The sequence below is a fragment of the Pseudorca crassidens genome, chromosome 7 (assembly GCF_039906515.1).
Source record: "Pseudorca crassidens isolate mPseCra1 chromosome 7, mPseCra1.hap1, whole genome shotgun sequence".
Lineage (NCBI taxonomy): Eukaryota > Metazoa > Chordata > Mammalia > Artiodactyla > Delphinidae > Pseudorca > Pseudorca crassidens.
The window spans coordinates 30,929,586-30,951,716 of record NC_090302.1 but is presented as its reverse complement, the minus strand read 5'-3'; the positions used below and the strand labels follow the sequence as shown (position 1 = coordinate 30,951,716).

Here is a 22,131-nt window from a genome sequence, read left to right as displayed (position 1 = left end):
AGTCTAAATCCTGGATCTCTGATTCAGGGGGCAGACAGGAAAGAAAGGAAATCTCCCTAGGTTTTCTCCCATGATCTTTGTCTTCAGAGGAGAAGCTCAGGTTTTCCATGAGGTAAAACTGTGTGTGTGTGTGTGTGTGTGTGTGTGTGTGTGTGTGTGTGTGAGAGAGAGAGAGAGATAGAAATCCCTCACTGATTAGCCCTTCAGGTTGGCACTATGAGTTTCCATCTTTTTTCACTGCCATTGTTTATGTTTTAGTGGACAGTTGAGAGGTGCTCTATTAGAGGCTGTTAGCAAAGTGCCATTTTAAACTGGAAAATTATACACTTATAATTTAATATGGAATAATTGGCCTTCAGTTCAGAGGCTCCACCTAAAGTCACAGGTTCTTTGTGGCTAAAAGGAATTTATTCCTTTCTTTGCTCACCCCACCAGTCCCTGCTAATTATTACTCTGCAGCCTGGGTCTAGGCTTCCTAATGAAGGCCTCCTGTGTGGACTCAGCAACAAGCAGTCTGGCTTCTGTATTTTGACCAGTTCTCTGTTTGGGAGGCCTAAAGAGATCCCGATAGGAGCCCTGTTATCATTTGCCAGTACACCAGTTACCTTTGGCTGAGAAGATTGTTGTCGTACGCATTTCCTGCGCACGTCACTGCTTTCCCCTACTACATTCTTGGTTGAGTAAAAGGATAGAACTCTGCACTGATTCCTTGGCAAGAAGCAGATCACAGAGTTTCACCTACGTGTCCTAATTTACTAGTGATCAAAGATCCTCATTTGTCCAAAGACGTCCTGAGATCAGAGGGATCCTGGTAAAACCCTCAGAGGGGGGAAAAAGGACTTTTTTTTTTTTTTTTTTTTTTAAAAACACTTTCATCTTCCTCTTTCTTCATCCTTTGACTTGCCTGATGGGTGTCAGATCCTTTGAGGCCACAAAGAAGAGGCACGCTCAGGTTACCTTAGCGATCTGTATCATCAAAACAGGGACCGCAGACAACACCATCAACAGATGCCAGTCTCTGTCCTAATGCCACATTTTTTCTAGCCTCCTGGTCCTCTCAGCATTCCAATGCCCCTCACCCCTTAGGGATGTGGGAATTCACAGGTGCTTAGCCCATTCCATGCCAGAATGTATGGGTCTTGGGAGGAACCCTAGGGCTCAAACAATTTGATCCTCCCTCCAACATTGCCAGTGCAGGCTCCTGTAGTTCTGATACTGTGCTGGATGTGGAACTTCTCTAAAAGTTGTCCAGGGCTCCTGAGCTACATCCCTGGGAGGCACAGGACATGCTTCAACTTGATTTCCAAAAATCATTCTGGAGGTTTCTATTGCCCTGCCCCTGGGGTTTGACAGCCAGCATGAGGCAAATAGCATGGCATGTCCCTTCACTCCTTCACAGCCAGACCAGGCAGGGTTCTGTCTCCTTGGGAGACACCCTCAGCCTCATCTTCCCCATTCTAGGGTTTATTTTAGAAACTCAATGGTCATCCTATAGACCATGGCTCTTGGTTTTCCCGTCCAAGTCTTTTCAGAATTCCAAACAAAAACAGCAGTACGTGTCTCAAGCACATAGCCCTGGCAAGCCAAAGGAGCTTTACTTTTAGACTTTGTGTCTGCTATAAGTCCATTCCGAAATGCGATCAGCTCCCCTGAGACAAGGAACACCGTTGGGAGCAGAGCCATAAGAGAAGTAGAACCAGCTAGGGAGGGTTACAGGAATGAAAAATGTATCTGTTAAAATTTCAAAAAGATTATCTCACTTAAAGAATTTTAGCCACCAAGGTAGGATATATAGACACTTTAAAAGCATCTCCTTCAAATCATATATTGCAGTACAGGAGACCCTAAACAGTGTTCTACCTGACTCTGAGGACAAAAGCAGCTCTGTTTGGCTTCTGAGGCTTGTAACATACACACAAGGAGCTCAGGATTAACAGAGGAATAGCTGGAATTTCTTACAAAAGCCCCGTAGGATCTGACATTGTCTGTGAATCACCGCTGCAGCTTCCACTACACTTTGTTGGCATGGCCCATGCCAGGCAAGTGGAATCCCCGGGACTGCCTTTCTCAAGGTACATCAAATACACCAGAATGAAATGTTTGGAAAGCAAATGCTTGTTAAGCCATCAGGAGAAGCAGACAAAATCCAGGAGAGGCAAAGAGAAGAGGGGAAAGCAACTTTCAGCAATAATATCACATGGCAGCAAAGTGGAAGTCTGCCCGTCACAGATTCACTGTGACCATGGACCTGGTCCTTCAGACACCTATCCAAGGAGCCTAGAAATCCTCTATCTCAGAAAGAATTCGCCCTGATTGGAAGCATTCTGACAAATAAAATCCCAGAGGAAGATGCTGTCACTTTTCCCTTTTCAAATCACATGTTACCCTAGTTTCCTGGAAAGGTATGTCTAGACAGACTTACTGCCCCTTGAAAAAGCCAGGAACCTGGTCTTTGAGAATCTTGCTTGAAGATGTAAAAAAAATTTCTAACCAGACTTCCAGAACCTGTGGGTGAAAATTACCACGAATGATCAGCGAATGCCTACTCTCAGAGGTCAGACGCTATGAGTGTGAGCCGGCTGAAGGTATTAAAAGAGCCAGTTCTCATTCTGATAAAGCACATACTGGCAAAGCCACAAAAAAGAAAATTATAACAATCAATACAGGTCAAAATGGAAACCGGATGAAGGTTTCAGCCAAACTTGTCTTTGCTTCTGCTCTAATGGATTGACTTTTAGCTGCTGAAGTCAGCACAATTTGCAGATTCAAGACATTGAATATGGAAGTCAAAATTGGATAGAAATTTAATTGAAAATATAGCAGATCCTTGACATTTACAAGGGTTAACGCTGCCTCTCACACTTGCCAACTTCTCTCATAATTGAGTCGCACTTGAAAAGTCTTCTTTATCTCTTCAGATGACTTGTATGTACCTTGGCTCTGCACAGCTGCTCTTGATATAGTTAACAGAAAACAGTCCACAGGTAATCTATAGATGTATGTATAGGCTTTGAAAGGTCCACAGTGAAACTTCCTATAGGGAATTCTGCTTATTCATGTTCAAGCTTGTTGGCGGTAATCCTATATTCCTGTGGAATTTACCAGAGAACAGATAAAATCCAGGAAATATAGCCTACCCACGGGGTTCTTGGCCAAGCAGGCCAAGTCAGCATGGTGGGTAAAATAACGCCTTCCTCGCTCCGACATGTCTATGTCCTACCCCTAGAAACTGGATATATTACTTTACATGACAAAAAGGAATTTATATGTGTGATTAGATTAAGGATTTTGAGATTATCCTGGATTATTCGGGTAGACAATGTAACCTTCTAAGAGAGAAGCAAGAGAGTGAGTCATGGAAAGAAACGTGACAATGGAAGCAGAGCTCGTATGATATGACTGCTGCGGAGGCAGGGGGAGAGCGGGGCCACAAGTCAAGAAATGAAGGCGAGAAGCTGGAAGAAGCAAGGAATGAATTCTACTCTGGAGCTTCCAGAAAGAACACGGCTCTGCCAACACTTTGATTTTAGCCCCGTGAAACCTATTTGGGACTTCTGACCTCCGGAACTGTAAAACAATACATTTGTGTTGGTTTAAGCCACTCCGTTTGTGGTAATTTGATACAGTCAACAACATTCATCTTTAACACTCTTCCTCCTCGTTTTCTGTTTCCAACATCCAATGAAACATCCAATTCAATCAAGGTTTCTAGAGTGATCTTTTTCTCTCTTTTAGGGACGACTCTCTAACAACCTCATTCTCTCACCTGCCATGATAACTCCCTCCAAGGAGTATCTGCATTTCCAACAGGACCAGGGGGAAGATATTTTCTATAGACGGAAAGAGAACTAATGTTGAGTAACTACTTAATGCCAGGCACGCAGCGGGTGTTTTGCACATATTTTATTTCATCTTTCCAACTCCTTTCTGAGGTATCACTCCCCCCAACCACTTTGTGATAAGGGTACCAAGATTCAGAGAAGGTCAACAACTTACACCGTGAACGAGTCACCAGAGGTGGGTCTGGAGCCCAGCTCTACATGACTCCAAAATTCAAATTCTTTCCGTTAGCACACGCTGCTTCTAATTTACTTATACAAAATAATGAAATGCTAACAGCAGCGTGACTGCACCAATTTGGAAGAAACAGTGGTTTGGGAAGCAGGCACCAGTCCCTGGAAAGATAAAGGTGAGGGGACAATTTGACTCTGGGGAGGACCTTTCTGATAGGTTGTCATGGACTCTCACTGCTGTTTTTCTCTCAGGGACAAAACCAATCGATGGGGTATGTCACTTTCCTAATTATTTTAAATCTCCTCATAGGGGTATTTGCTTTTGGGCTTTTTGCTACTGACATTTTTGTAAACGCCGGACAAGTGGTCACGGGGCACCTGACGCCGTACTTCCTGACAGTGTGCAAGCCCAACTACACCAGCGCAGACTGCCGGGCGCACCACCAGTTTATCAACAACGGGAACATCTGTACGGGGGACCTGGAAGTGATAGAGAAGGCTAGGAGGTCCTTTCCCTCCAAACATGCTGCTCTGAGCATTTACTCCGCCTTATATGCCACGGTGAGTATGACCCACGTGGAGTTGTGGCTGTGATGGGTCTCTCCACCACCCTCCTCCCCATTCTTTCATTACTTCTGGTGACTTTTAAAGTCATGTTACAATATGTTTCTCCTTTATTATATCATGCTGTTGCCCCCACCCTCAACATCCCAATTTAAGACCTGCCAGAGGATGTTAATTCTGGCAAGACTGTTGATAATCACTTAGTCACATCCTCCCATTTTACAGATGCAGAGACTGAGGCCCAGAGAGTAGCTAAGAACACAGAGTCAGAGCGGAGGCCCAGGCTCCTGGCACCGGGTATGGGGTTCTTTCACTGGCCAGAACAGCACTCTTTGCCAAAGCTTTGGTTGTTTCTAGAACAGCACACATTTCTCACACTTGTCTACAAATTTGCAGGTGTGTGCCTCGTGTGAACGCCTGCCCGGGCAGTGCGGCAAACCCGGATAAAGACATGGCTTTCCTCTGCTCCTCCTAATACTCTTCATCACTTTGCCAGGACAGATGGGTGATCCTAAAAGACCCCGAACACCCACAAGTTTACTTCTCACTGTTCCCTGGGTCACACAAGTTTTGACTGCCCCCACTGGGGTATAATATTCTAAACTTTTTGCTCTCATCACAGAGAAAGCCCAAAATGTGTCTCGCATCTTAAAATAAAAGAAATGATGGTGTCCATCTTTTTTTCCTGCTCTTTAATTGCATCCACTTTGGAAATGACTTCATTTCACCTTTTTCTGACCTCTGTTTCCTTAGAACCAAGCGTACAGAAGTAGAGGGATCAGTGCAAAGGTTCCACTCCTGGATATCATGTGTATTTACCTGTGGATGAGTGATTATTGCTGAAAACACCCCTTTTCCTTCAACTTATTTTATATTCAGGGTGTGACTAGTCTAGTGATTCTCAGTGAAAGGTGAGGTAGGAGGAGGCAGAGGAAAGACCCCTTTTCAAACTACACAGTCTTCCCAGAGACTCTGGGTGTGCCCTTGCCCCACCCCCAGGGAGCATGTCCCCTCTTATTCAACGACAGTCACTGCACTCCCTGAGTCTGCTTCTGATGGAAGTGTGTCCATGCCATTGCCCCAAATACATACATTCAGGGTGGAGTAAAGGTGACTGACTACAGGTCTGGTCCACTTAGTAGAGTTTGAAAGAAATTGCTGAATATTCTCTTTAAAACAATGGCGCTTTTTGTCCAATTTATAGGATAACATCTGTAGGATCAATTTTCCAAAATAAGTCTAATTATTTCTTTTAGATCCACTCTTTAATGAATACATATCAAAAGTGATTTCAGCTACCCCCATATTAAGGAAACATGAACATAAATAATACAGAAGTCTGATTTACAAACAGACCAATTTAGCTCAGTGAGGTTTCTGGGCTTTACTGCCCACTCCCCAAAAAAATCTACACCAGGTATTTTTTAAACAAAGTCTTTTCAGGCATTTGGCTTAGTTTCCAGTTTTCAAAATAATCGCTTTGTATCTTAGATTATCTAGGACCTAAGTTATATGAAGCAATGTACTCTTGCACCTTTTTCTGTATTTTTATCGAACTCAAGTCATTGTTGTATGAAATCAATTTTTACAACACCATTATAAAAATAAATCTGTTACTCATCAAAAAATACTGTCTCGTCAAGTGAGATATAAATTTCTCTTGGGAAGAAAGAAGTTATCTTACTCAGAATAGATGCTTATATAGCACGTTTTCAAGGATTCAGATATAATCCAATTCAAATCATGCCCCACAGACAGACTATAATCAGAAACCCTGATACAAGATTCCAATTGTGTAAACATTTTTCCGAGCCCCTATTATGTGTGCTTTCAGAAATTACTCAACAAGGATTTCCTAAGTACTAGTTAATGCTGTGAAGAATACTAACTAACCACAGGCCCATGTTATTAATAGTTTGTAATCTTGGGCTTCCCTGGTGGCGCAGTGGTTGAGAGTCCGCCTGCCGATGCAGGGGACACGGGTTCGTGCCCCGGTCCGGGAAGATCCCACATGCCGCGGAGCGGCTAGGCCCGTGAGCCGTGGCCGCTGGGCCTGCGCGTCCGGAGCCTGTGCTCCACAACGGGAGAGGCCACAACAGTGAGAGGCCCGCGTACCGCAAAAAAAAAAAAAAAAGTTTGTAATCTTATAGGAAAGATTTATAAAGGCTTTAATTAAAAAACAATATAGAAGCATCAAAAACTAAATTTAAATATATCTAGTATAGATGTTAAGTGACATTTCCTACACAGCCTCAGAATGGTGTAATGATATGCTCTAATTTATGTAACTCTGATCTAACCACAGTTTTATAGGGTATCTATTACATGTAACAAAGAAAATCCCATCTTCCTGTATTCACACCAGCGCTGAAGGATCATTCTAGGAGATTAAGTTTCTACTATAATACTTTAAAATGCATCTGTGTGAACTTACATGTGCTCAGGCCATACAAGCACACCACAGATTGTAATTTAAGTATTGGCATACTATTTTTCTGGGTTGCAAACTCTTTTAGCACACTTGTTAAGAAGCGATGATAGATCAATTACGCCCTCTAGTGGTTTCTTGTAACCACCACCAAAGGTTGTGTAACAAAGTATTTACTTGTTTGAAAGAGGCACATCTTCCTAACTCTAAGCCACAAGGGACACATTTGGTAACTGAGCCTATGAAATACTTAGGAGTCTTACCCAGCTCCTCACAATGGAATAAGAACAACCTACAACTCACATGTCATAAGTTGCATCATCCTTTACTTACATCAGGACTTCCCAACTTTTTATATGTCGTGACCCACATAGAAAATTTTATCTTAAAACATGCTGGAGTAAATGAATGGATAGGGCTGATCAAGCTATCACAAGGATTGTGAGAATCAACTTCCCAGCACAACTGAAACGTATTTATGTGACACACTGGTTTGCAAGTTCTAATTCAGTCAATTAACTAATGCTTTTATATTCATTGAAAGTGTGAAGAATCCGCTAGGATTATGGAGGACACAAAAAGTGAAATGTATTGCCACTCACCTACCTGGTCTTCTCCATAAAATTAATTCTCATAGAAGATTTATTTGGCATCTGAGATTCTTATCTGGGTTTCCTAATACCCCAAGTGATTCTTTAGTTTGTTGCATAAAAACTGCATGCTCTGAACCTGATTATTATGCAGTCATTCATGTCACTGTAATTTCTGTTCCCATGCCCACCAGAATACAAAGCACCGAGACCCATGTACATTCATTCATCGTTCTTGCTTTGGTACAGGCCCGTTTGTGTGTGGTGTATGTCCGTGCATGTGTGTATATACACCGTATGCAGAGGCTGCCAGTCACTCCCTGGTCTCTGTCCTAACCTAGATGTACATCACAAGCACAATCAAGACGAAAAGCAGTCGACTGGCCAAGCCGGTGCTGTGCCTCGGGACCCTCTGCACAGCCTTCCTGATGGGCCTCAACCGGGTCTCCGAGTATCGGAACCACTGCTCCGATGTGATCGCGGGCTTCATCCTGGGCACTGCTGTAGCCCTGTTTCTGGTAGGTCAGCTTCCCTCTACTTTTTTCCCCGCTGGTGCCCTCTGAAAGGCTGCCCAGGATCCTGGCAAGTCAGGCTCCCCAGACTCCAGTCTAAGTCCAAGGTCCTCTGGCCCCAACCTTGTGAGTTGCAGTTGCTCGCCAAGTATCCTGTGCCCTTTCTTTCAGAAATATGACTGCATATTCCCCCTGTGGGTCAGGAGTAGGATGGCTTCAGGAAGGACGGCTTGCTCCACTTGCTTCAGCCCTGGCCTTGGGGCTGGGCAGAAGCAATTTAGCATACCTTCAAACCATGATTCTCTAAATACTTGTTCAGAACGTACTGGGAGCATAAGCTAAGTGTTGTTTGGGGGAAGAACAGAGAACGAAATATTGACACAAGCAGGCAGCCCCTTCTCCAGCATTTCAAGAAACTCCACTCTGGCCCAGACTTGCATATCCCACTCAGAGATATGAAAACCCTCAGCTAACCACACCCAGAATTTTTAGGGGGACTCTTATCTGAACATGCCTCTTAGGCATCTTATTTCCACTGTAAGTGGCCTCTCAACGAAATAATACTTCCTGGAGAAGGGTTCTGGTTAACTTATATTGACTTTTTAAATTTTTACAGATTTGAGGTATGATAGGCATACAATAAACGGCATAGAAAGTGTATAATTTGACCAGTTTTGACCTACAGATACATCCTTCTCTCCCACCCTTCCTTTCCCTTCATTCCTAAGCAACCACTGATCTTCTGTATTAGATTACCCTAAGATTTAATATTAATGGAATCATACAGTATGTATTTTTTATCCTGGCATCCTTTACCCAGCATAATTATTTTGAGATTTATCCATGTTGTAAGCATGTTATCAGTAATTCCTTTTTCTTGCTGTGTAGTATTCCATTGCATGGGCATACCATAGAGGTTCAGTTTTAAAAATTATCTTCCAGGATTTAAAATATACCCAGAAGGGATTTCCCTGGTGGCGCAGTGTTTAAGAATCTGCCTGCCTATGTAAGGGACATGGGTTTGAGCCCTGGTCCGGGAAGATCCCACATGCTGTGGGGCAACTAAGCCCGTGTGCCACAACTACTGAGCCTGTGCTCTAGAGCCCACGAGCCACAACTACTGAGCCCGCATGCCACAACTACTGAGCCTGTGCGCTAGAGCCCAGGAGCCACAACTACTGAGCCTGCATGCCACAACTACTGAGCCCGCATGTCTAGAGCCCGTGCTCCGCAACAAGAGAAGCCACCACAATGAGAAGCCCCGCACCGCAATGAAGAGTAGCCCCCCACTCGCTGCAAGTAGAGAAAGCCCGTGCACAGCAATGGAGACCCAATGCAGCCAAAAATAAATAAAATAAATTTATAAAATAAAATAAAATACACCCAGAAGGATTTACAGTAAATCACTAGGCCTGCAGATGTTGTGCATGAAATCAATCTCCTAATAACATTCAGCAGGCCTCCCCTAGGAGACAGAAGCCATCACAGCCTGGATGTCCTTCCTCCCCTTCTGTCCTTTCTGGTCCAAGGCACCTGTTAAGACTAACATCTCACGCAGATAGATTTCACAGGCCTATGACCTAACTGCTCCTTGTCCTACCCCTTCCATACAGGGATTCTGTATGTATGTCCTCCCCAACATACAAAATGCACATATGCCTCTCCCAACCTCTAACTCAGAGTTTCCCAATATTTTTACCTGCTCAGATACACACAGAAAATGCTCGCATTCACTCAGAACATTAACTGGCAAGTTCCATTTGAATTCAAAATTATTTTTAATGGATCCAGTTTTTCTTTCTAAAGTAAAAGATGAGGGACTTAAATGCAAATTCTCTGGGTGAAGCAGCAGGAAAAGTGGTGCTGAGATGATCCTGAGATGTTGAACTCTCAGAAGATATTTCCCTGAGGGTGATTTTTAAAAGGGGGAGAGAATACAGGTGACTTCAAGAGAAGAGAGGATTTTACAAACAGAGATCAACAGTACATAAGTGAAGGCTTGAACTCCAAAGAAACACTTTTGCTGTCCCCATCGGTCCTGAATCCAGCTCAACCCCAGCTAAAGAGAAAAAGCGGTACTGACTGTTCCAAGCAATTTCATGGGGTCTTTATGGGATGAAATCCAAAAACTTTGTGTTTGCCGAGGCCCCATACACAAATTCTGCTTTAACATTAAACTTGTGTTCTCTCAGTAACTTGCAGCCCTCTTTCCTACCACTTGGTTACTGTTAAGTCTTGTATTGCCTTCCCGATTGATGATGAATGTCAAAATTTGTTTTCCACAAATGATCTTTATGTAAGACCCATACCTGCTGTTGAACGGGTCTGTTAGGAGGCAGGCCACACTGTCCCCCACTGTATCTGCATGTACACACCTCACATATACACTCGCCAAGCTGGGAAATGGGAGAAGCGGACCTTGTAGAAGAGAACGGAAGCGTTCCAAAGCAGAGACTTGGAGGAGGCCGAAAAAGGGGAGTCTGAACGGGAGCATATTTGTGGCCTGTGCTCATTATGGTTTTGTGTTTCTTATGAAGATGAAAGTGGGGGAAAGGGGAAGGAAGTTAGTTGAACAATTACTACATATCCTATACTTTATATACACCAAATCATGTGCTCCCAGGACAACCCTTACAATGTTTTTTACTGAGGTAACTTTGGTTTATAATGTATGTTTCATGTGTACATTATAATTTGACGTCTGTATACAGATGCTCGCCCCCAAAAGTCTACTTTTCATCTGCCACCATAGAATTGACTCCCTTAACCTATTTTGCCCTCCCCCCGCCCCCCTTCCCCTCTGGTAACCACCAACCGGTTCTGTGTTTGTTTTGTTTATCTTGCCCTAACAGTATTCTTATCTTCATTTTATAAAAGAGGAAAGTGAGGCTCGCAGATAAGTAACTTGCCCAATGGCCACCCAGCCAGTAAGCCAGGAATCTGACCTGCTCTCTCCAACCCCAGAGCTCCTACACCCTCCACTTCTCCCATTTCCTGAATGGGGGAATTTTAAGCAGAGCTGGAGAGTAAGGTAGAGGAGAGCCAGGTAGAGAATATTCATGTGAACGTTCTGTGGGGTTTGAGGAGCTACAGGAAAGATTCAGAGGCACTGGATATAGAAAAAACGATGCAGAACAATGGAAGAGAGTATGGAAAGAGACAAAAGATGGTTAGAACAGACTTAGTTATGAAGCGGCCTCAGTAGGAAATAAAGACAAGTGGGTAGCAATTTAGAGAGGGAGTTTTAATGGAAGCAATAAAAGTGCCACTAATAAATGATGTGAATATTTGCTAAGTAACTTAAGGGTAATCATCTTAGGTAAGAGTTAAAGACTAGCTAACGTTGCATTTTTGCTGTATGTTTGGCACTTGTTAAGAGGCAGAATCCTATAGCGGTGGTGTGATTTAGAGGCTATGGAGTTTAAATCTGTGTAACCTTGGGCAAGTTACCTAAATTCTCTGTGCCTCCTTATCTAAGTTGGAGAGGAGAATAGTACCTCCCTTATAAGATTGCTGAGCGGATTAGATGAAGTAAGGTAAACCCTCAGGACAGTACCAGACACATAAGTGGCCCTCAGTAAATGTTAGCTGTTATCATGAGGTGCTTTACATTCATCATGTCTTTTAATTGTTGTAAATCTATGAGGTAGGTATTATTCCCATTTTTACAGGTGAGGAAACAAGCTCAGTGGGGGTAGACTGAGCATCCCTGGCCATCTGGTGATCAAACAGATGCTTCCTCAGCACCTAGAATGTGCTCAGCAGCAGGCAGCCTGAACCATGCCCCAGGTCTTTCCATGGTCCCTACCCACTGGCTCACAAGTCACTATGCAACGACATTCTAAGGGGGAAGGCCTGCCACCCGCAGAGATGGCCAGGCATTGACGGCCGCAGTCTGACCCCAATCTTTTTTCCCCTCATCCTGCAGGGAATGTGTGTGGTCCATAACTTTAAAGGAACACAAGGATCTCCTTCCAAACCCAAACCCGAGGACCCCCGTGGAGTACCCCTAATGGCTTTCCCAAGGATAGAAAGCCCTCTGGAAACCTTAAGTGCACAGGTACAGTAAAGTGGTTTTAGCAAACCAAACCCGGAGGCTCCAGGCCTGTTATCTTGGAGGTCAACTAATCCATTTCTCTACTGAAAACAGGACATAACTGAATCCACCCAGCAACAATAAAAATCTGACATAAAGGCCCTCAAGAACTTCACAGCTTCCCTCAATTAATCCTGTATTCCTTCCAGGGCTTGGCCCTTCCTCAGGAAGTTCTTAGTCATGTCTAACTTAAACCCCAACTGCTTCAGGATACCTTGACCTCCAATGTAGTAACACACTTGTGAAATTTACACCAACCCTTGTGGGAGGCCAATTTGATTTAGTAACTAGGACAACATTTGGAAAGAAATGCTTTGTTACATCCAGTGATAGATGTAAACTGGCAGCACATTAAGAAAGGTAACTAAGTATCCTTTTGGATCTGTTTTGATGACCATCAAAAATTCAATGCAACAGTACTAACTGATCACTTATTTACACCAGGACCTTGCTTCATGCCAGAGATGAGTAACTAGCCACATAGTCCTGTGCTCAAGGAACTCACAGATGATCAGGAAAGGTGTATATAAATCAGTAATCATAACATGGCATGCTGAATCAGATACACGAAGCACTTTGTGAACACAGATGAAGAAGAAATTTATTCTAAGGCAGGGAAAGCCACGGAGAAGACTTGCCACCTGAAATGAGCCCTGAAACATGGTATAAAGCACTGACTTTTGCCTGAGACAGTTGCTAGGTGCTTTACAAATATATTTTTATTTGAACAAAAACTTACTGAATCAGTAGTATAATTCCCATTTCACAGATTGAGAGGAATATGAAAATAGCAACAGTAAATTTCTTCCCCAAGCCACATAGCCAGCAAGTGGGAAAACTGGGGTGAGTAGCTCTTTAAGCAGACAGAATGGGGATAACTAATAATAAAACAGGGTTTTTATATCATGACACGTTCTTCATGTAGCTGAGTCCTGCTAAAGTGTTTATTTTCTTTAATAGTCTATCTCGAAATCTTGTTGTATTTGGCATTTCCTTACTAAATCATTTTTACAGAGTGCAAGAGAAGCAAATCTCCTCCCACTGGAATTATCATGTACTTCCTATCAATACGGTATAAAATATTTCACTATTTAAAGAGTAACTATCAGACATCTGAGAAACTATCCTACTTCTTTTCACATTTAATGAAGTCTAATTTTATTAATGAACCAGGAAAAAAAAAGCTATTTCCACCTTGGGAAAAATATTTATGGCTCTCCATTAAACCCAGTGCCAAGTATTTTGTTTGTTTTCCCTTCACCTGTATTAAGGTGAAAATTTTGACTTGGTCCAATTAGAAATAACATAGTGAAAATTTTACTACTGATTTATTTATATATAGCTAGTTAATGCCAGTTAATGACGAATTAGCTAAATAATAAAACCTTGTAATGAAATGGTGAAATAGACTCTCCCTAGTTTTTCTTCCCTGATTATGTTCTTGTACCTGGTGAGGTCAGAGTGGTTCCCTCTATTTTTTGAGATGAAGCAACTAATGACAAAGGTGAATTCGAAAAGCAAGCTGAGATGTTTGCCAAGTTCCACAAACGTATCAGTCTGTCCTTGTAAATGCTGTCGACTTTACCCTGAATGTCCTGGTCAAAGAGCACCCTGTTTCTGCCCCATCCTTTTACCCAGCACTGCTCAAGCATCACCTTCTGTCTGAAACCTTCTCCAGAATTCTCTCTTCTCCCTCAGGACCAGTAGTAGTTGACCAGGCCAAGAGACATCCAGGCCATGTTTTGGGGGATTCTACTTACATTGAAAAATGAGGTGCCAACCTGATTTCAAAACCTGCTATTCGCAATATAGATTTTAAAAATTCTTTAAAAATATGCATTAGTTTATTATTCACTACAGGCAGTAGTTGAACTTTTCAAATCTGTCCATGTATGTTTATTTCCATGTATATCCCCTCATCTGGGCACAATTTGAGGCCTTTTGTGAATACCAGGCTTGGGTCAAAGAGACCCCAGGGCCCCAGGTGTGACTGCCCCTCACAATTAATGTCAGTAATCCCCTCATATCTGCCTCCCACAAGGACTGAGAGATTAAGTATATGAACCAGGTCTTTCTTACCCTCTATATTTCCTGGCATTCACTAGGGGTGAAATAAATATGTGATAGATGGACAGATGCAAGCCAGAACCAAAACCTGAACTAGACCCTCTAGTCAAAACTGAGAACCTAAAACTGGGCTCTAGTCAATATCTGAAACTCCATGGTAAATAGAAGTTTATGAGTAATGATGAACAGGACTTCTGCAGGCTAGTCAAAATAAAGCTACAGGAAGCCGGATGGAAAGTATTGCCTCTTGAGTGATGCCTTCCATACTAGTTGTACGATATTCAAGTAACGAAGCATCTGCTTTCCACATGGGTAGTGAGGAGGATATACCCTTTATTTGTGGGTCAAGAAGAGAAAATGAGCATTTATTGCAAGCCCTCACATTCAGTCCTTACAATAATCCTGCAATTTGCATTATCATTCGACTTTATAGATGAAGTAAGGCAAAAAGAGTTTAAGTAACATGCCGAAGGTCACCCAGTCAAGATTAAGACCCAGGCCCATCTAATTCTAAAGGCCCTGCTTGCTCTTATACACCACACGGCCTGACGTTTAAGGAAAATTCCATTTTGAAATCTACAACTCTCAGCATTGAATATGGAAACACGCTCTAGGGGACAGTGTGTGTGAGCTGAGCTGCACAGGGCTGGCAGAGTTTACACTGAGCTACACCTCTTCCAAAATAAACATGCCCTGTGTTTTCCCCTGTGGGCGAGGGCTTCCTGTGCAACAGCAGCAGCCATGGCTTCTACTAGAAGCTGCTCCTTTGTAATTTCTGGGATAGAACCATCTTCCCGGGAGGGGGATCTGAGAGAAGATATGAACCTGTCTTTAAAGCACACATTCTCACACGTGAAGTCCATCCAGCTCTTCAGAGCGCCTCAAGGAGAAGACTGTCTAGCTGGGGAGGGAACGCCCTCACCCTCCCTTCCCTTCTTCCAGAGACATCCTTTCCCCTTTGCCACACGGAGCCCCAGAGCTGCAGTGTTCTTTCCTCCTCTCCAAAAGACCAACTCAAATTTGAGTATTTGCCTTCTGTGGTTGAGACGGTACATTTTCTAAAATCTTTCCCCAAACTAAAGAGAAACCAGAAAGTAAAATTACAGAATCCAAACGGAACAAAAATGGTCGAGTTTCCAAAGCATTATTTTGTGATGCAACAGAGCTGTTGTGTCCTAGAGAGACCAGCTTCGAGCTATCCTCGTCCTGTGGCCTCATACCCACTTTCACCTGCGTAATCAAGCTTAGCGTTGAGCAACTGTGTCTTTGTTGAACACAGTTTATATTAACAGAGAAATGAGAGATGAGCCAGTGTGTTAACTCACTGTGTGTGGTATAAAGTCTCCCATGTCTCCTGATGGGGGCGGGGCGATATAGGGGGGAGATGATATTTTTTTCTTTAACAAAAAAGAAGGATCCAATCTATCTCAAGACTCAGATGCCTATGACCTTATTCCAGAAGATTCTGATTCAGCCATTCTGGGGTGCAAAGCCATATAAGAAAATAGTCCCAGAGGAATTCTAATGCTCGCCACCCCTTGATTTAGAACTAGTGATATTACAGACTTCAAATTATAAATAGAAAAAAGAAAAGACTCGGAGAGTTAAAGAAATCTGCCCGAAGTCACCCAGTTAGTTATCTTAGGCTGTTAAACTACTTTATCTTTACCACCCACTTTTAAATGGACTCTTATAAACATATAAATGACCAAATTATTGACCAAAAGTTTAAAAAAGAAAGCATATTATAAAAGTAAAAACAAATTTTTCACATTATGGCAAGAAATATAAAAACCTCAATTTTCACAAATATAGGAGACAAAAGTACCTTGAAAAATATGGAATATTCAGTTTCTAAAATTCATAGTTGAACTCTCAAGAATATACATCTCTAGCGTCCTAAAAACAAACAGGAATCTGGAAACCCATAATGAATTAGATCTAAAGCCACCATTTCTTAAGGTATTTACCAATCCCATGGACTGGAAGTTTTAAGTTCAAACAAAAGAGAAAGACTTGGGCCTGAAAAAAGGTGGGATTATATATAAGTTATATAAAACCAAAGAGATAAGGGTTATTATGAACAAACCACATAAACAAAAATTAATGGAACTACAAGGAAAAGTGGACGAAGCTGCAATCATAGATTTTAACACTTCTCTCAGTAATAAGCAAATGAAATATAATAAAAGACAGATGATTAATAAAGTTGATCTAAGGCACATATATAATCCTTCTCAAAACACACAAAACATTTAAAATAGACCACATGCAAGGCTATAAAGCAAATCAAGAAACTTCAAAAGCATCTAGATCACATTCTCTGGAAATTCAAAGATACCTTAAACCAAAAACCCCTGTGCATCCGAAAATATTAAACTCATTGCTCTGGAAATCATGACTCGGAATATATCATATAGAAATTTTTCAAAGATTAGAACTGTTCAAAATTAAAGCCACAATATTAAAAAAAAAAAAGATGTGGGGTGAAGCTAAAGTTACTTTTAGATCTTCAAATGTTTCATAGAATATAGTTAAGTATGATATAAGACATGGTCTTATTTGGGTTGAAAATCAGGGAAGTTTTAATAGAAGAGGTAACAATTCGAGGGTCCTTGGAAGAGCATGTCAGGGAGCGGGAGCAGAATGAACTTGAGACAGAAAAGCAAGAGGATATTCTGGGGAGAATGTGTGCATGAGTCAACTAAGGTTTTATCTGCTTGTGTTCGCAGAATCACTCTGCCTCTATGACCGAAGTTACCTGAAACGGCTGACGTGTCACAAGCTGCTTTTTTTTTGTTTTTAAATCACCCTCCAATTCGATACTTCAAGGCACACAGTTACTTGATGTCAAACTGTGAAGACAAGTATTATGTTTATCTAGTTAGAGGCTAATGTTTTGTACATTTTTTGTATGAGGAAGTGATGTAGCTTGCCCTGATTTTTTCTTTTTTTTTAGTCAGCTTTAATATATTTATGCCAGAATTTTAAAAAAATTTTCTTCTTCAGGTGTGCATTGAAGAACCACATTTATTCAATGGTTGATGTTGTTTTGTGATATTTGTACACAAACCTTCTTTTCTCAGTTTTATAGACACTGAAATGAAATAATTCACTTTAATCTTTTATTATCACAGTTGCTGCCTCCTCCAGAATTTTTGAATTTAAAAATAAAAAAAACTTCTGAGTTGCAGGGAAGACAATGTTGGTTTATGGTAAATCGCAAAATCAATTGTGTAGAAAGAAGTATTGCTTTGAAAAAGAACTTTTTCTGATTCCTTAACATGTGATTGCATTCGAAGTTAAAGTAACATATTAATAAAATCACCTAAGTTACATAAACAATGGCAGGAAATCCTGGATTTGAGGAATGTTGGGTATGATTCTTAGGTAATGGCCTCTCCTGGTTAAGAAATTCAAGATCTTTTTGCAATTATGTCTTTGGGCTGGCAGGTGACACTGCAGCCTTCTTTCCCAAGAAACTGCCGGTACCAGCGTCCCCTGTCAACTCAGTTTTGTAGGTCATATTGTATGGACTTTATATGAAAATGAATATTTTACAGTTTGCACAGTATTATTTTGCAGAAAGGGTATCAGAGCATCTACAACCTAGAGCCCCAGAGCAACAGCTTGACTTTGTGGCTTTTAATTGTTCTAGAATTTTAACTGCATCACATTTTTCTAGCATGGTAATAACTAATGTGTAACTTCCTTGAGAGCGGGAGCTCCCTTGTCTGTATCTATCAGAATGTTTTCTCGACACTTCCACGTTGGTTCTTCTTAGCTTTTTTTGTACATGTTTTTTTTCTAAAGAAAAAAGTTATCACAAAATGTATCTTGGCTCGTGTCCTTTGTTTGAAACTTCATCCACTGGGCAAAGGTATTTGAAGAGTCACAATGACGTGACCTCAGTAAGTGTTTATCCTCCTCAGTTCCAGGCCTATGGGATCAATCCTAATAGAGGCATGACTGATATGTCCTTTCATGAAGGAGTGTGTGTTTAGACAAAAGAATTCTTGAAATTAAGACACTCAGAGGCACATTCTGGATGCCTAGCAAGCCACCTTTGTCTTCAGCTTGCCCACAGATACTCCTAAGGTGTCAGTAAAAAGTCAGAATCATTTTTAGGAAAAGTTACCTCTGCTAAAACTCATCCCCCATCTCATTCAGGCCTAAACTTATTTGCACTTACATGTATATACACTCACACACATCTTTTGAGTGATGTCTGACTAAAAGTTGGGAAAGTGGGCAAGAAAGGAAAGTGTTGAAAGCCCTACTCATCCCCGATGCTACGTCACAACCATAATCTGGTTGTTCAAAACAAGGAACCCAGAGAAGCTGTGATGACCCCAAGGCGGTGCTATACACGTCAGCATTGATATTAGAATCCAGGTCTGCCCAACTCCAAATTCCATTCTTTCCACTACACCAAAATGTCTGCAAACCAAGTCCACATCTTTTCAGAGGTTTTTCAATGTCATCTACCTACTTAGGTATTAGAGTATAATTAGATGGTGTAGCTGACCAAAGCACATCATGAGAAAGATGCATTCTAGTTATGAGAAGGAATAATTTGTAAGCTCTGAGGCTTCCAATCTCGTATAAACTACCTAAGTATAATGTTGCCCAACTTCAGAGTGATTCATCTTCTAAATATATAATTATTTAATAACGGCAATGAGAGCTCAGTTTCATTGTTCATAAGACATTCTGAAAAATACTGGCAGACTCTATTGATTTTACATTGCCCATCTCTTATCACAATGGGAGACCATCTAAATATCTGACTACCAGATATGGCATTTCCAAGAACGTAAGTTGACCAAGTGAGGGTTACCCTTCTCCTCCTTTCTCTGGTTTCGATCTGGAAGAACCAATTAGAAGTGTTCTGAGATCTCTGGCCACAGACTCCAGTTTCCTGGCCTTGATATGTTATTGATGACTTCAGTGAGGGATGCTCCACAGGACACGACACTGGGGCACTTGGAACTAAGGACCATCTCTGGGCTCACATCCCTGGGATCACGGAGCCAGTCTGATTCCTCCCATTATGACAAGGCAACCTTAGTGTTACCCCTGATTTAGCCCCAAGTCATTTCACTGGCTTCACATTGATCTTGGAAGCCTACCATTTGAGATTCATTTCATAAGGCTAGAGACCCCCCACATGGGCCTTTTACCCAGGACAAAGCCCTCTGTGTAAGTAGGAGGAGTGAACTCTATCACCTCAGGATGAACTCTGCAATGAGCTTTTCTTCCTCTTTTTAAAGAAAGCCCAGAGGAGCCTGAGAAGTCTGACTCACTGTGAGAGGGAAGCAGGAAGAAACAAAAGAAAGGCTGATATAGTGTGTGGACATAAGCAACCTCATGAGACTATTAGCCCCTGAGGATATTTATGACATCTTTCAGTTCTTTGATTCTGCACCCAGAATAGGATCTGACAGAGCCAAGTTTGTCAAATAGACAGGTTCCAGGGTTCCACTTAATTTGTCTGAAGGAGACTGTGACTCACTTGGAAATAGAGAGAATTTGCATGGGGCCTGAGGGTAAATGAAAGATAAGTGTATTTACATACAGAAATAAGGGTGAGGAAACTGCACTCAGCAGTTCTGAAGATGTGGGTGCCTCTCTTGGTAAATTCTAGAGCTCTCTCTAATTAGACTATAATAGACAGAAGGACTGTATGTAGCTCCAGTGAATCAGAAATGCAAGCAGGCATAATGCCATATACAGGAGGAGGAGCAGACATTATTGGTATGATTTAAAGAGCAGAAGAGACAGGAATAGCATTTTTGTTTCCAATAAATTGCCTTGACTTCCCTATTATATGCAACTACCAGAACTTCGAGGGTGTTTAAGTGTCTTGGAGGCAGACACAAATACCAGATTGCCCTAGTTCGTTGTAAGGAGGTTGCCTTGAGTCTGTTACACTATTCTTGCCCTGCTGAACTCAGGATGTGTACTAGAACGTGTCTGTTATTTACTGTCATCCCTTCTACTATCACGGGAATTTTGGAATGAACATCAAATCTCTTGCTTGCATCCTAGTTCTTGGTCCAAATATCCCAGGATTGAGTGATACAATCATTCAACAGGTATTTAATGAGCATCTATTATGTGTCAAGAGTCATGCCAAGAACTGGGAATATGCAACAAAATTGACCTACTTCTCACCCTTATGAAATTTTGGGTCAAGTGGAAGAAAAGGAGGACCACAAAACATTTAGTGCTTTGAAGGGAGACCTAATTTAGATAGGGCAAGTGTTATGTCTTCTTTAAAGTGACATACACATTACAATGAGTTGGAGATGAATAGACAGAAAGTAGCCAAGAGAGCAGCATGTACAAACGTCCTGAGGCAAAAACGAGTTTTACACATGTGAAGAACTGAAAGAAAGCCAGAGTGACACCCACTATCGGGTACCATTCCAGGGGAAGTTTAGGGCCGGGGGCCCCCTACCTTTTGCCGAGTCCTTTGTGGAGGTCCAGCTCTTCTCTGTGTTAAGGCAGCCGCCAGCAGAGTGGCCTGTTGTTTCATTCTCCATTGTTCCTTTTCCCTAAACATGGTCCCTGCCATTAAAAATTTTAAAGGCAATTTCAGCAATCTAAGACATAGGCATTCCTAAAGCCCCTTCCTAAAGCCCCTTCCACCTTCTGCATTTTCCTCTGTGTATTAGAGGCCCTCTGACCAATAAGTCATATTAACCATCTTTAAATTCTCTGGGCCTTAGGGACTGTATCTGTATATGCCCATAGGCTTTAAAGATCCTCTCTAGAAATTCTGAAGGCTCCTCATTCCGTTTCTGCATTCCCTCCTGTGCTTCATTAAGGCTTCTTTGTTTCGGCCCCCTCTTCACAATCCTGCAAGAATGCGGTCTCGATAATGTCCAAGTTTGGGCCTATCCCCAGCATCACACCCCAGTTAGGATGCACTGCTGGTTCAGCTGTGCTGGCAGCAGCCTGTATCGGGCCGCCAGGGGTTTCTGAATGAAGCTCACCTGCCTCCTCCCCAGCTCTACCCAGCACCATTCTACATGCTCCTGAAATGAGGAGGGTGGTTAATAAATTTTGAACACCGGCCCAGGTCGGGTTGTGGGTTGCAAGAAATCGATGAAAGAAAGTTTTCCATTGTCTTTGGGTCATCTCTATAAGTTGGCATATTTTTCTTGCAATTAAATAAATCTGAAGTTGAAAAAGGAGAATGGGCCCAGGTCAATCCCATTGGCTGCCCCATTTCAGCAATCACACCTCCAGTGGGGACTTGCCTTAAGGGATTTTGCCCCACCTGACAAGATCAAAAAACAAAATCCCGGGCCTTTAACCCAGGTAACTCAATGGCTGTAACCTTTTATATTGTCTGCCCACATCCCACCAGGTGGGTCTCCAACCCACGACCGGGTCAGGATCGCACAAACAACCTGGGCATAGGTGTGTTTCTTTAACGAGGTTACCCAAAAGACATCTTCCAAACCCAAACACCCAAAACCTTTTTTTTTTTTTTTTTTTTTTCTGCGGTACGCCGGCCTCTCACTGTTGTGGCCTCTCCCGTTGCGGAGCACAGGCTCCGGACGCGCAGGCTCAGCGGCCATGGCTCACGGGCCCAGCCGCTCCGCGGCATGTGGGATCTTCCCGGACCGGGGCACGAACCTGTGTCCCCTGCATCGGCAGGCGGACTCTCAACCACTGCGCCACCAGGGAAGCCCCCGAAACCATTTTTTCACTGCAAAACGAAACTAAGTGCTGAAGGTTGGTGGCACCTCCCCAGAGAAATCCCAAGGACGGTCCTATTACAAATGGACCAGGCAGCTGCTTGGATTCGTGCACAGGCTCTCAGCACCAGCAAGAGGCCAACAAACCA

The 22,131-nt window shown here is 42.4% G+C and overlaps 1 protein-coding gene across 3 annotated transcripts in view; it reads left to right on the top strand.

Annotated features, from left to right (window-relative positions):
• Window positions 1-17,072, top strand: part of PLPPR1 (phospholipid phosphatase related 1) — a 457,833-nt gene extending 440,761 nt beyond the window's left edge. For all 3 annotated transcript variants that reach the window (XM_067742407.1, XM_067742406.1, XM_067742409.1), the window contains 4 exons: window positions 4,324-4,574; window positions 7,937-8,113; window positions 12,036-12,167; window positions 17,003-17,072. In XM_067742407.1, coding sequence (XP_067598508.1) covers window positions 4,324-4,574; window positions 7,937-8,113; window positions 12,036-12,167; window positions 17,003-17,035 — 593 coding nt within the window. In that variant the 3' untranslated portion in view covers window positions 17,036-17,072. The remainder of the gene's footprint in view (window positions 1-4,323; window positions 4,575-7,936; window positions 8,114-12,035; window positions 12,168-17,002) is intronic.
• Window positions 17,073-22,131: the final 5,059 nt, after the last annotated feature.